Source organism: Chenopodium album, chromosome 3 (genome assembly GCF_948465745.1).
Source record: "Chenopodium album chromosome 3, dcCheAlbu1.1, whole genome shotgun sequence".
Classification (NCBI taxonomy): Eukaryota; Viridiplantae; Streptophyta; class Magnoliopsida; order Caryophyllales; family Amaranthaceae; genus Chenopodium; species Chenopodium album.
In genome coordinates, this window is record NC_137836.1 from 75,290,217 (window position 1) to 75,305,907 (window position 15,691).

The window sequence follows — 15,691 nt, forward strand, 5'->3', positions numbered from 1 at the left end:
TTGTGTACTACTATATGTAATTTCGAAAAAAAAAATATATGATTATTTGTTATCGTATGAGCTTTTTTTAAAAAATATAATCTTGGGTATTGGATGATTGATTATACGTGATTGATGGTCTATATGCCATGTAGGATGACCATAGTCTAATAATACTGAAATTGAAGTATTGATACTTGGAATGAAATTGATTTGTGCTATACTTGTATACAGTGTAATCGGATGATTTAATCTAATAAAATGTACAGTGAATTTTAATTTAAGAAGGGAAATGAAACCCGAAAGGGTGAAGAACAGGTTTCCCACTAGTAGTGATGGTTGCTACTAGTTGGTTTAATTTATTGTATATTGTTGTTAGTCTTCCTCCTAATCACTGGGTATTAGTGAGGGGTGTGCACACTAGGGACATTCTGTTTTATTTTATGGCCAATTGGGGTGACGCGCGACCCTCTGTAAAGTAGGTGGTGACAGGGACTAGTCCCGGCTTACTGGCGTTCTCTTTCCCTTTCTTAAATAAAGTAATAATATGTTATGTGACTATTTGAACTTGGTTGAGTGTTAAAATATTTATGAGACTATATTATGTATAAACTGTTTTAAACTAAAATTAATTTATTTTACGGGATGGAGTTGGAATTACTCAGTTTATCTGATTTTTGGGAGTCTTCTCTCTTTTCTAGTTTCTGATTTATTTTGCAGGTTGGTAGAAAGGGTACTCGGTTACGTGTGAGGAGACGTTAGAATAATCACGTAGCTAAGACAATTTAGTTTATCCCCGAATTTAATTATTTCCTCGCAGCTATTGGCTTCAAATAATTGCAGTTTGATGTAATGACTATTTTATTTGCCACAACTTAGACCACTTAGTTATTTTAAACATTATGTTATTTTTGCTTTGCATTTATTTTCTACGGAAAATAAGTGTAGCAGTAACACTTCCAGAGTTCGATGGTTGGGTTTTTGAAAGTTAAAGGTTACTCTTATTGTTTTTAAAGATTCAAATTTTGGGGGTGTTACAAAATATTTATTATAAAAAAAATTAAATCAATATTTATGTTAGGAAATCATGAAAATCTTATGCATGTATAGAAACTTGCTTTTATTGTTTGAAGTTTAACAAAAATAACTATGCTTGAATATGTAAACAATAATTATATAGATATATTTAATACTTAAGATAAGCCAATGAGAGAGTGACATTTGTCATCCTCACATTGAGGCGCTTGTCTTTTAGTATAATATATAGATTACATTTAGAAATAAGCAACACATTATACACTAACTAAAATATTACGTAAATCCTTCTAAACAAAATTGTGTCAATGAAGATTTTTATCCATATTAATCACACATATAATATAATAAAATATAATAATTTAATAAGGAAATATGAAAGTAGCGGGAAAATAATTGATGACATTGTGACAAGGTACGTGGTCATCTTAGGTTCGCTTTTAGTATAGGTTAATAGATAGATAGATTGATGATTACATATTACTAAAGACGAAACCAATAAAGACACTTGACAACATTGTGTTAAAAATTTTCTCTCCAATAACATTTGCTGAAAAAATCCTCCAATGATCGTTGCTTTGAGAAAATTATTACTGTACTTTAAGAAAAGTTTTTATCTCAATTATTACATTTGCTTTACATAAATTAAATATAAACCAAACTTTCTAAAATTCATTTTATATATGGCTATAATTAAAAAAAATTGCTCAATACTTTGTATAATTTTACATGTGACCTTAGAAAAAAAATTCGTTTTAAATGATAATTGAATAACCGTGCATTTTGCATTTATTGCACGGGGTTTCATCCTAGTATGATATAAAAATTAAAGTTTATAAGGGACAATCAAGCAATCTATCTATCTATTACATATTACTAAAGACGAAACCAATAAAGACACTTGGCAACATTGTGTTACAAATTTCCCTCCAATAACTTAACACTAGCTAAAAAAATCCTCCAATAATCATTGCATTAAGAAAATTATTACTTTAAGAAAAGATTTTATCTCAATTATTACATTTGCTTTACATAAAATATAAACCAAACTTTCTAAAATTCATTTTATATGTGGCTATAATAAAAAATAAAAAATTAAATAAAACTCAATCTTCATATAATTTTACATGTGACCTTAGAAAAAAAATTCGTTTTAAATGATAATTGAACAACCAAAGTGTGGTTCCTATGGGCGTGGGTACCTTGCATCGTACCATCATTTCACAAAACGAACATATTATACAAATATAAAAAAAAATACAACTGTAAGGAAAAGAATATATTATTATAATGTAAATAACATATACCTAAAGTAAAAGAACATATTTGCACCAAAAAAAGTGAAAAGAACATATATATATGTTTATATTCTTTGATTGTCAGTGTAATAAACTTTTATTTGTGATATAATGTTCATTTAATCTTGTCTTAAAATTATGGTAAATATATATAAATAATGTTCATTACATAATATTTTCATGTTCTTTATTAATATTACAGATGTTCTTCATACATATAAAAAAAACATAAGATTGGATGTTCCTTACAAAACTGCTATATGTTCTTTAAAAAACAGCGGTATATTATTTACAAAACAACTACATGTTCTTTCTGCGCTTTTTGTCTGTACCAAGCAAGGTACAGGCTGTTGTATCTTAAAATTTTCATTGAACAACCGTACATCTATTGCACGGGGTTTCATCCTAGTATGATATAAAAAATAAAGTTTATAAGGGACAATCAATCAAGCAATTATATATATATATATATATATATATATATATATATATATATATATATATATATATATATATATATATATATATATATATATATATATATATAATCGGATCTTTGAAGGTCCGAATAAGCGGACCAGATTTGGATTCAAAAATTACAAGTTGGATCGAATTCAAACTCGGATCTATTATTACATATTACTAAAGACGAAACCAATAAAGACACTTGGCAACATTGTGTTAAAAATTTTCTCTCCATAACACTTTCTAAAAAAATCCTCCAATAATCGTTGCTTTAAGAAATCTATTCTTTTACATATTACTAAAGACGAAACCAATAAAGACACTTGGCAACATTGTGTTAAAAATTTTCCCTCCAATAACACTTGCTTAAAAAATCCTCCAATAGTCGTTGCTTTAAGAAAATTATTACTTTTCTTCAAAAAAAAAATATTACTTTAAGAAAAGATTTTATCTCAATTATTACATTTGCTTTACCTAAAATATAAACCAAACTTTCTAAAATTCATTTTTTAAATAAATAAAAAATTTAATACTTCGTATAATTTTACATGTGACCTTAGAAAAAAAAAATTCGTTTTAAATGGTAATTGAACAACCGTGCATCTATTGCACAAGGTTTCATTCTAATATGATTAAAAAATAAAGTTTATAAGGGACAATAAAGCAATATATATATATATATATATATATATATATATATATATATATATATATATATATATATATATATATATATCGAATCCGGATCCGAGTCTAGAGTTCGTTTACTAAACATATTGAATTCGAATTTACCCGCATCCAGCCCAAATCCAATATGTTGCCATTTCTTTTTAATCCCTCCATGTTTTAATAAGTGTTACACTTACCAAATCCGACCGTGTTTTAATAAGTGTTACACTTTCTATCTTGGCAAAAAAAAAAAAAAAAAAAAACACTACATTTAAATATTATATCTCTCTCCTCTCATGGTCCCCACCTAAACTTACTACTACTTTTTTTAATTATATCTTTCCTCTCACATTCATTAATTTTCAATAAACTATTAACCTCACTATATTTTTTTTATAATTTTTTAATACTCAACCTACCCAACTTACCTTTTATTTTATTTAAGTCAATTAAATTGCCTAAACTATGTATCGGTCAAATTATGACACTTATTAAAACACAGTGAGAGCAACATTTTCCCATTTTAATTAGTGACAAAATCATACTCCCTCCATTTTTTTAAGTGCCCCATAATGACATGACAAGCATGCCGATGCAAAACTTTGTCTAATAATATATTTAATTACCATTAACTATAAATTATAACAATTGAATATTAATTATCTACTCATTGAGAGTATTCCAACAATTACCCCCAAGACTATATTTTTTCTTCTGTACAATTTACATACATTGACAAAATATGTTTAATGTTTAGTGAATAGTGCCAAAATTTTCAATTAGACACTTAAAAAAACGAAAGGATTATTATAAATATTAAAATAAATATTCCCTCTGTTTTTATTTGCATTAGTTTGACCGACACATTTGCTGAGACGCAACTTTGACCATTAATATCTTTAATTGTTTATTAGTAAAAATTGTATAAAAAAAAATTATATTATGAAACTACACATTATGATGAATATAATGATATATTCTATAATAACATTTATTTATCTTATAAAGGTGAAAAAATTAAGTCAACCATGTGAATAGTGCAAAAATCAAAGTGATACAATTTAAAAAAAAGGAATGAAGTAAAATTTTAAACTATCGCGCGCATCACATGCATATAACGCTAGTTGCTATTATACTACCTCCGTTACATATTATTTGCAACGATTTGACATAAAGTAGAGAATAAAAAATGTCTAATCGTTGCAAATAATATGCAACAGAGATAGTATATCTGTATATAGAAAGGCGGATATGGATTTACTGAGTTAGACTTAGGTTTGGAGGTGTAAAACTACAATTGACATGAATTTGGATTCGGACTTTCAAGTCTAATAAGCTTTTACTATGTATATCAAGATTATCAACTCTCAAGTTTTTTCAGGTCAAGTTGATTTTGGATTTTTGTGGTTTGGACCAAGTTGTTTTTAGATTTTAAATCACCATTAATCGGTTCGAGTTGGGATCGATCTTGGTTCAATTGGTCGACTCGAGTCGAAGCGAGTCAAGACTCAAGAGGTTCGTATTGTTTGGTCCCGTGCGCTCAAACTGCTCGGACACGCTGTGCCTTAATAAATTGGCAATCACCCAACTTTCTTCCTGTTTTCTCTCTTCCATTCAATTCTGCTTCTAAACCGGCGACTATGGCTGCCAATTTCTGGACTTCAACTCACTAGTAAGTTACAATTACAATTATTCCCCCTATTTTGTCAATCAATTTATATTTATATTTTCGAGTACCCTTTTCTTTTAATTTCTTTTACTAATTTAATTTTCAATTGAACAATATTATTGCAGCCAACAATTGATGCACCCAGAAGATGTAGATGTTGTCCAGCAACTTGACAGAGATCGTGGGATTACCCTTGATGATTTCAAGCTCGTTAAGATGCATATCTCCAATTGTATACTCTTTCTCTCAAGTTTTTTTCCTTTTTTTTAAATTATTATTTTACAATTGTGATAAATTTTTAATTTTGGGCGGAATTTCTTATCTGGTATATGTTTTATTTACATAAACAAGGTGGGTTTTGAATTTGATGGAGTATTGAAGCTTAAGTTTTCTTTTTTTTTTTAACACATAAAAGACGATAATATTAATTACTTCAAACGTTTACAACATATAAATACAAGCAGCTTCATTCCGTAAACAAAATTAGAAGCATGCCTAATAGCTAAAATACATGATCTCAGAAAAACTTTAACAAAATTAGAGATCATTCTACCTAGAGTATTAATAGTGCACCTCCGAAAAGCAGCAAAATAAACATAAAAACAGCTAAAGAACTTGGTGTTAAGCAAGAGTTTGAAACTTGAGGAACTAGTCATCATGTCCAGCAGCAGCTGCCGCAGCTAATGCAGCCTGCTCCTCCTCATAGATAGGTCTAATTTTCTCAGGGCACACCATATGAAGAGTGTGACCTATACTCATCTCAAGACCAATGACCGCAAGTTCATGTGCCACTGCATTGTAGTCCCTCTGAACATGAGTAATGTCAAAAACATCAAAGTACTTGATGATTTCCTCAATATCCTTAATTACAGCAGCAAGTTCGTGGTGAATGTTGTTACCAGCAGACTTGAGCATAACCCTTAATGAAAGAGCATCAACCTCCAGCTCTACTTCCTTCATTTGAAGCCTCTTTACCATGGCTAATCCTTCCCTAACCGCAAGCAATTCAGAAGCAAAAGCAGAAACAGCATTGTACTTGCTCGAAAACCCCATAATCCAAGTACCATCATCTTTCCTTACAACCCCACCACCTGCAGCCACATTGATTGAAACCCAAGCACCATCCGTGTTGATTTTTACCCATCCTTGAGGGGGAGGGCTCCAAGTTTTCAAGGTTCTTGAGCTGCTTGGCATACCTGAAACTATTGCTTTACCCTGCATAATATGATTAGTACACTGGTAGTCTATGATGAAACTACTAAACACCACTCTCGAGTGAAACATTTTAAGGTCAAACACAACAATATTTCTATGCTTCCAAATGTGCCAAAGAGCAATAGTAAAAGTCATCCTCCAATGACTATCATAATCAAGATTAAACTTCAACCAATCCATCCAATCCATACCAAAAAAAATATGAAAATTAAAATTAGTTGGCAAGGGGAGTTTAGCAAATATATCCTTCCATAATATTGAAGATGAAAAACAGTCCCTAAATAAATGCAAGTGTGATTCACTATATAGGTTACATCGAGCTCATATAGGGGATATAATAGGAAGGATGGTAGCTAATTTTTCAGCTACTGGGAGGATAGTATGCATGATATTCCAGAGCAACATTTTATATTTAGGAGGCACATTAGTTTTCCAAATTGTTTTCCAGGAGTGGTAATAGGAAAAATTAGCATAAGAAGGAGAAATTAGAGAATGGTATGCAGACTTAATAGTAAAAACACCTGATTTGGAAGCTGGCCACTGAATAAAATCTTCACACACTGAGAACTTAGATATAGGAGTAGCAAGAATTTCTGAAATCAAAGGAAGAGGAAGTAAATGCTTAATCTCATCAAGGAACCATTCCCCATTCCGAATAATATTCTTCACAAACCAATGAGCTTTACTTGGAGGAACCTCTGTATTTAAAAGAATGTGAATGGGAGATTTACCTACCCAATGATGAAACCATAATGAAGTAGTGGTCCCATCCCCTATTCCAATTTTCAAACCCGAGGCAAGGAGCTTCCTACCCTTAAGAATGTCTCTCCAAATTTGGGAATGAGAAGGCTTAGGAGTGCAATCTAAGAAAGCTGAATTTTTTAAATATTTCTCATTAAAAATTCTTATCCAAAGTTTAGAGGAATTATTCAGTAAAGACCACCCTAGCTTAGCCATGAAACAAACATTCCAATCTCTAAGTCTTCTAATTCCTAATCCACCAGCAACTAAAGGCATAGTAACAAATTTCCAGCCTAACCTTGGCCTATACTGAATATTATCCACCTTATTCCAAAGGAATTTTCTACATCTTTGTTCAAGTTTATCTAAAACTGAGAAGGGGATAAGATTGGTTTGCATATGATACACTGGATAGGAATTTAAAACTGATTTAATCAAAGTACATCTTCCAGCTAGATTTAAAAGATTGGCTTGCCATCCCCTAATTATATCCATGGTTTTGTCTAAAAGACCAAAATAATGAGAGGCCTTGAGCTTATTCAGACTGATCTCTATACCCAAATATCAAAAGATGTGGAGCATTTGAAACCAAAATATTCGGCAGTATAAGTCCTCACAGCATGGTTCATTTTTGTAGGAAAAATCATTGAAGATTTATTCGGCAGTATAAGTCTCCAAAATTATTGATAATATTCATCATTTCTGTGACATTATCAATTGAAGAATTCTCAAATAAAAACACATCATCCGCATAAAATATGTGAGACATAAAGATTGAAGGGGTGATCCTAATAGGCTTCCAAGACCACTTTTAACATGATTCTCAATCATTATTGAAAGCCTTTCAAGGCACAAAACAAAGATATAGGAGGATAAAGGGTCTCCCCGCCTAATACCCCGAGTGGGGGTAAAAAATCACATATTTCACCATTCCACAAAACAGCTATCCTAGGGGTGCATATACAATTCATGATTAGCTTACTAAGGCTAGCTGGAAAGCCAAAAAAATCTCAAAGTATCCTCAATAAAAGGCCATTCTAGGCTATCATAAGCCTTGGTGAGATCAAGCTTTAAAGCACAAATATTCTTCCCTTTCTTAGCCTTCTTAAAAACATGTGCAATCTCCTTAACCACTATAACATTGTCCTCTATACCACGACCTGGAATAAAGCTTGATTGAAGAGGATTAATTATATTTGAGAGAAAAGGTTTGATTCTATTAGAGATCAATTTGGTAATCAATTTATAGCTTGTGTTACACAGACCAATTGGTCTAAATTCAGAGATTTTAGAAGGGTTATCAATCTTCGGAATCAAGGCTATGTAAGAGTGATTAACCTCCCCAGGGATCTCACAGGACTCAAAGCAATTCCTAACAAAGCTACAAATCGAGTTACCTAAGTCAGCCCAGAAATGTTGAAAAAATTTAGGTTGCACACCATCTTGTCCAGGGCATTTCATTGGATTCATGTTAAACAAGCATTCTTTAATCTCATCAAAAGAAGGATGACGGGACATAACAATCCTATTAGAATTAGTGAGACTACAAATATTCTCAAAATTGATATTAGTAACAAAAGATTGTAATCGAGATTGAAAAATATCCTTAAAATATTCTGTTGCCAAATTTTTAATCTGCCACAATCTTTTATCCAAATACCATTATTATCCATTAAAGCTAAAATCTTCCCTTGACTTTTTTTAATTTTGGCCAAAATATGAAAATATTTCGTGTTATGATCCGCATATTTTCGCCAATTAATGCCGGCTTTTTGAGCCCAAATTATCCTTTCCCTTCTATGAATATTTTCTAATTCTGCTAATAAATCTTTTTCCAAATTACTTAGAAAAATCGATTTATTATAGGCAAGATAATATTGAATTCCATCTAAACGAGCCAAAAGTTTCTTTTTTTCTTTTTTAATACTACCAAAAATATTAGAATTCCAATACCTAATATTTTTATTAAAATTACCTAGGCCTTCCAAAAAAATATTACTTGTAGAATACCATTTATTTACAAAAAACTTAGCAAAGTCAGGGTGTTCTATCCAAACCTCCTTGCACCTCAAAGGGAAGGGACCCTTAACACTCGGATTAGTCATATCAACTAAAAGAGGACAATGATCAGAATAATTTGTATGAGTAAGATGATATACCTTAGTATGTGGAAAGAAATCCAACCAAGACATGCTGGAAAGCGCCCTGTCAAGTCTCTGCCGAATAAGAGCACCATCCTTCCTAGTGTTTGTCCAAGTAAACGGGGCACCAATGAAACCTAGATCAACCAACCCTGCTTTGTCAGTGAAAGCCTTGAAATCCTTGCATTGATTTTGCCTAAAAACCTTTCCCCCAGACTTCTAAGACTGATTGGTAACTTCGTTTAGATCACCTAATAGCAGCCAAGGTGTCTCCTCCGGAGGAATAGACTCCTTCATATTCTGCCAGTTAATATGCCTCTCCTTAGGGATGCTTGATGCATGCATTCCCGTAATGACAACCTCTGGGATATCATTACGAAAATGAAAGAGACCATGGAAGAGATTTCCTTTATCCGAGAAGAAGAGGAGGTCCACTCCACTTTTCCAAAAGATCCAGACGCCTTCTCTACTAGCATTTGGTTCGATTGCCTTATAATCATCAAACCCTAATTTTGTTAAAACGTGAGCAGCACGCGTAGAGACAGCCTTTGTTTCCAGAAAAACAAAGATATTAGGGTGATGAGAATCAACTATATCCTTTGCATGAGGAACAAATTCCTCATTATTCGCACCTCTAATGTTCCAAACTATAATTTTCATGTTTAAGGGAACGATGGAGGGTAGATTTTGAGCCACTATTCAGAAATAGTTGAACTGGAATTGGGATGAAGAAGCTGTCCCAATCCTTCCAGTATTCCTTCGCCTGCATTGGACCCACATCCTCTAGCTTGATCGGGGTCATTAAAAGAGGGATCTCTGGAACACCGTTTGGCCGAGATAATAGCTCACCTGAATTTGAACCCCGACTACCTCCTCCTTGGTTACGAACATAGCTATACGGCGACACGGAATCTCGATGTTGTGTCCTTGAGTGACGAACTCCAAGGGCACGACCTCCATTCTTTTTGGTAATGGAAGACCCTCGTGAACCAGTAGCCTTGGTGGAGGCAGAATTAAATGCTCCTCCTTCCGACGGAGAGAGTCTAGCCATTTCAGGGCACCCTCCATCTCCGTTGGAGGAGAGGGGTAACGGCGAGTCTGGGGAGGGGATGGCAGGAAGTGCGATACCCTCGACTCCGGGAACATGTTGAATGACTGAAAATGTATATATATGTTGAATATAACTAAAAGGGTTTAGAAGGAAGTTACTTTTTTTGTAATTCATTATTTATAAAATGTAGTGTGTTTTGGAGCAAGTGAGTTGTATATTTGATAACATGATGTCTTATGAATGTTCTCTATGCTGTAAGGCAAGGAATTAATGATGGATAAGTGGGAATTTATCTTGCTTTAGTTGTCTTGAATGTCGAAGGACGATAATGAAAGAATGTTTTTCTACTTGAGGATAAACCGTACTTCGTCTATGGAAAGATAGAAATGTAAATGCGAAGTATATAGGAACTCGAGTTCCTTAGCAGCTAGTTAATAGCATTTAAATCACATTTGGAACAAATGGAAAATGATGAAAGTGATCAATGTGGTTTTTTTGAAATGAAATCTTCTATCGTTTAAGTTAGAATTTGGGTTGGATGGGAGATCCGAACCCCTATTGAATAGATCAATTGTGATGGAACTTAGCATAGATATAAGCCACCACAATGGTATACAGTTAGTGAAACTATGCCTTATCTTGGTGACACCTTCACTTCTCACTTTCTCAGTTTGTTACTTTGTTTGGAAAACACATTGCTACAAGGAACGTGTTAAAGCTGCTTAAGCGAATGTTTGTTGTAGGCTTGCCTTGTTCATGCTGTAAATATATCATTGTGTCTACAAGACTACAAGCAACTTTTGTGGATTTACACATCTTTCTTTTGTGGAAATATGAGGTAGATGCTAAAAAGAGTGGCTGGATTCAATGGTCTGCTTTAGTGCCTTATTCACCCCTTTACATTGGCAGTTCATTGGTTTGGCCTTTGGGTCTTGACTGCTTAGAAATTTGTCTTCAACATGACCACTCTTTTATTGATCAATGGCCCTTTCTTGGAATGCAGATATTACAAAGATGGCTCAGCTTGTGAAAGTAAGGCAAAGGTTGGAAGTCTATCTCTACTGCTATCCACATTCCTTTTAAAATTGAGCTTTAACTGAGAGTTGCTTTTTTACTCATTTATTACGCATCCTCTGTAGTTTAGAGTTCTGGCATGAGTAAGAGATGCCTCATAAATTTATTTCAGAGCTCTTTCTTTGTCTTAAAGCACTCTAAATTGTTGTTTAATGTGTCAATAAGTCATTACATCAATTCTTTCTCATTGTATAAATAACTAGTTATTAGTCTAGGCAATGCGCCAGATATTATAAATTTGTGAATTTGATCAAAATTTAATTTAGAAGGGCTATTTATTTTCAACAATACTAAAAAAAAAATTGCATCAATATCTATAGAATGAAGCAAATCTTTACAATTTTGATATTAATACTACTAAAATATTATTCTATAACTTCAGTTTTATGATTAAATAATGAAAAGGACTCAAATTTTTTGGTATAACATCATGAGTAAATATTATGTAAATATGATAATATAATACAAATTAATTAGTCAACCACACTTGAAACTCAAAGTAACAAAGAATGCTAAAGTTACAATAAATCGAGAACATGAAAATGTTAAGGAACAACAAAGAGGTACTACGTATATGCTATTAATTTGCACATTGAGTATACTAATAGATATTTTACAGAAAAACTTGGAAGAATTTTTTTGGGTTTTTCTAAGCTATACCCCTAAGGTATCTGAGTTTTTAAGGTGTACCTATGCTTTTTCAAGTTTCTAGGCCGTGCCCTTCAACTTCATATCAATACTAAAATGTACCCTTATTAGTTATTTAAAAGTTAATTGAGAGTGTGATTTCGTGGCTTTAGTTTTCGTTATTAGGGTGGTTGTGGTTAAGATTTCTTTCTCGTATCATTTCCTTACCTTTTATCATCTTTTTATTAAATTTATAGTTAACTTTAGGTGACGTGGAAGTCCCAAGGAGGGTACCATTCATTAATGGTAGTGAGTTGATGGGTACAACTTAGAAATTTGAAAAAGCATGGGTACACCTTAGAAACTCGACTACCTTAGGGGCACATCTTAGAAAAAAATCTTATATTAGTCACCTAATAAATATTACAAGTACCTTTTATGTGAGAGGTTAGAAAATTAAAAATTATTGTTTACGTGTGGATGTAATGTGCATCTAAGAGTATTTTTGGCTCATTTGATGATCCAAATGAGCAATAATTATCAAAAGGTGCAAAAAATACCCTGAGTGTAGTGAAAAATCTCCGATTGAAATTGTATTATCTGCATTATATAAATGAGAATGTAAACTATAGGCACATACATATTTACATCAGTTTGTATTTAGTTTTCAGCATATTATATAATTATTCAGATGTAAATATTATATTTAGTTTGTGGCCTGAATGCCTCAGATGTTTTTTTCAATTATTCTGGCCAAGGTAATTGTTTATTCATAGCTGTCATTGCATATTTATCTTACTCACTCAACCCCGAAAGTACCGATATGTTATGAAAGATGAAAGAACTCTGTCATCGTTAGGCTGTCTAGAGTCTCTTGACATTATTAATCTCTGATAACTCCTCACTCTTGCAGGGTTGTTGCTACTGCCATCACATATATGAGACGTGTTTATACCAGGTATCTTCATGAATACTTTTATATTGGAGTTGTAATTGTATGTTTTTTCTGTCAAGGAGTAGCGGTCTTCAGAATTGTATGATGGTTTATGCTAGTAAATTGCTTTTGGATTTAGAAATATCTTTAGATGTAGTGACAACTTCTATGCTAGAAAAACTTGTGTAGAAAATATGATTTTTTTTTTCTTACTCATAGTACTAGGCTGGACTTTTGGGCCTTTGGCTTTCAGCATGAGGGGCACATTTTCTTCCTTCCATCCTGTGAGGATCTTATGTATTGGTTGGACAAATTGACATAATGACATCACATAACATTTGCAGCTACATCACAGTGCATAGGTTTAAGTTTGGGAAGCAAAGTATTCTGATGCAAAACATAACTAAGGTTGAAGTGTGCATCAACTTGATTTGTTTGGTGTATTGTGTGAGCTACATATGTATCTCAGATTTGGTCCGAACTCAAATTTGCTTGTACTCAAGGCACACTTTGACATCACTGTTTGGTACAGATCTGAAGTTTGCTCTCATATTCATGGAAGTAAATTTGTTATCACCTGAAACTTGGTTAGTAGTGTAGTTTGCTAATCATGGTTTCGCAACTTGACATAATGTAGACTTTGACATTTTCCCTTCCCTTTTTTCTGAGAAACTACCTTTTAAATTTGACATTTTTGTGAAAAACTGCCTTGTAAAAAAAATGTGGTAATAAAATATCTTATAAAACACAAAATGTTGTAAAATGCTACCTTATGCCAGATTTTCCTCGCTGACCTAGTTTTCTGGCGTTGACCATGTCACGTGCCTCTCACGTGACATTTAATGACCCCTATTATCACTTTTTTTTTTTTCCAAAGCTAGGGCTAACGGAGGAAATCCAGCATAAGGTACAATATTACAAACATTGTGTGTTTTATAAGGTAGTTAGTTACGACATTTTTTTTAATAATGTAGTTTTTTCACAAAATGTCAAATTTACAAGGTTAGTTTCTTACAATAAAAAACCTTTTACCTAACTGGTTTGGAAAGAAATATTGAAAGCTATGAAGTCCTAAAAAATTTGAAACTTGAAAGTTGATTTGAAAGCTGGTGGACTGCATTTCCTAAAAAGTTAGAGAATGCATAAGATTGTCTCAGATTGGAAGTTGATTTCTATTCTTTTTGTTTTATAATTTGTTTTGCAGGAAGAGTTTGACAGAATTTGATCCACGTCTAGTTGCATTAACTTCCTTGTACTTGGCTGCAAAAGCTGAAGAGAGTACTGTACAGGCTAGACTCCTGGTATTTTACATCAAAAAAATATGTAATACCTGCTACCTCACCATTTGTGTTTAGTGAAGCTCCTTGATGCTCCATTCTTTGGCTGACAAACTGCGTCATGAATTGTGGCAGATCCTGAAGATATACGATACCGATTTGACATCAAAGATATCCTGGAAATGGAAATGAAGATTTTAGAAGCCCTAAACTACTATTTAGTTGTATTTCATCCTTATCGTTCACTTACTCAGTAAGTATCTTGTACTGTTGTTATTGCTCCTCATCTTCTGATGTTTTATTAGTATCATTATTTTAACATGACTTTATTCGTTGCCTCTATGATGTAGGAGAGAGAACTAATCTGTATAATTAAGATCTCTAATACTAGCCCTTGATCTCAAATTCTCAATTAATTAGATGTCTTACAAATATTTGAATTTAATTACAAATATACCCCATCAATCTGAAAATTTATTCGCTGCACCTTGTATTCATGCATTTGTTGTTCATGGGAACATTCAGTCGTATGATCTTCTATAAATTTTTCTGCATTGAATATCTCAGCATATTTCTTTTCATCCTTTTACAGATTTCTCCAAGATGCTGGTATGATGGACCTAATGCAGTTCACTTGGTAAGATTATAAATTGGAAGTTACTGTCACAGAGGAATTATCAATTAACCCCCTTTACCAAAATAAGTATTTATGAATCTGCATAGCATTATTGAATTATCAAAATTGTTGGTTTTTAGAACAGGCATTGTTGAGAAATAAAAGCCTTCACGAGGATTGTGCGACTCATATACCATGTTTCAATTATGCAGGGGAATTGTCAACGACACATATAAGATGGATCTTATTCTAATCCATCCTCCACATTTGATCGCATTGGCATGCATATACATAGCTAGTGTGTCAAAAGATAAAGATAGTGTTGCTTGGTTTGAAGAGCTTCGAGTTGACATGAATGTGGTTAGTATTCACAACATATTTTCCCTTCTCAATATTCACAGGTGGAAGCAATAGCAAACTTATTTTTATGTTAACAATTCTTTTCACATAAAAAAAAAAAACAAAAAAAAAAATCATGTAATGCTTTCCATGCACATGCTTTTTGCCCATATAGAGAGCATGATCATTAACTTTAATACATATAATTTTAGGTGAAGAACATCTCAATGGAGATACTAGACTTCTATGACAGCATGAAGAATAACATTGAAGAAAGGGTCAACGTTATATTCGGCAAGCTGCCTTCAAGATCATAACGATTCAGCCAGACCAGTGATTCTCAGAGTAGTTTTGTTTATGCTCGTGATAAGATTTAGCTGTAGTTTTGTGTAGATTGATAGAAATTCACCTGTTATCTCTAAAGTGAGCATGTAGATGCGTAGAGCCCTTGCGTTTTTTTGGATAATGTTCAGTTGCAACCATGAGGCATGTTGCCAATCAATTGACCATCACACAATAATTTGATTAATTTCTCTGTTCTCTCATCTGATTTTGTTAATA

The 15,691-nt window shown here is 32.6% G+C and overlaps 1 protein-coding gene across 1 annotated transcript; it reads left to right on the plus strand.

Moving 5' to 3' along the window:
* Positions 1-4,959: 4,959 nt before the first annotated feature.
* On the plus strand, positions 4,960-15,675 carry LOC145624223 (cyclin-C1-1-like). The gene is made up of 9 exons (XM_081677223.1): positions 4,960-5,118; positions 5,241-5,347; positions 11,267-11,306; positions 12,878-12,922; positions 14,103-14,221; positions 14,311-14,428; positions 14,768-14,812; positions 15,004-15,151; positions 15,343-15,675. The coding sequence occupies exons 1-9, from the start codon at positions 5,087-5,089 to the stop codon at positions 15,445-15,447; spliced, it is 759 nt and encodes a 252-aa protein (XP_081533349.1). The 5' UTR covers positions 4,960-5,086; the 3' UTR covers positions 15,448-15,675.
* Positions 15,676-15,691: the final 16 nt, after the last annotated feature.

Bases quoted from the DNA above. Each gene is read 5' to 3' on its own strand.
- LOC145624223 (XM_081677223.1), top strand. From the start codon at position 5,087: ATGGCTGCCAATTTCTGGACTTCAACTCACTA. The intron at 5,119-5,240 runs GTAAGTTACAAT...ATATTATTGCAG, and splicing joins TTCTGGACTTCAACTCACTA to CCAACAATTGATGCACCCAG. The intron at 12,923-14,102 runs GTATCTTCATGA...TTTGTTTTGCAG, and splicing joins ATGAGACGTGTTTATACCAG to GAAGAGTTTGACAGAATTTG.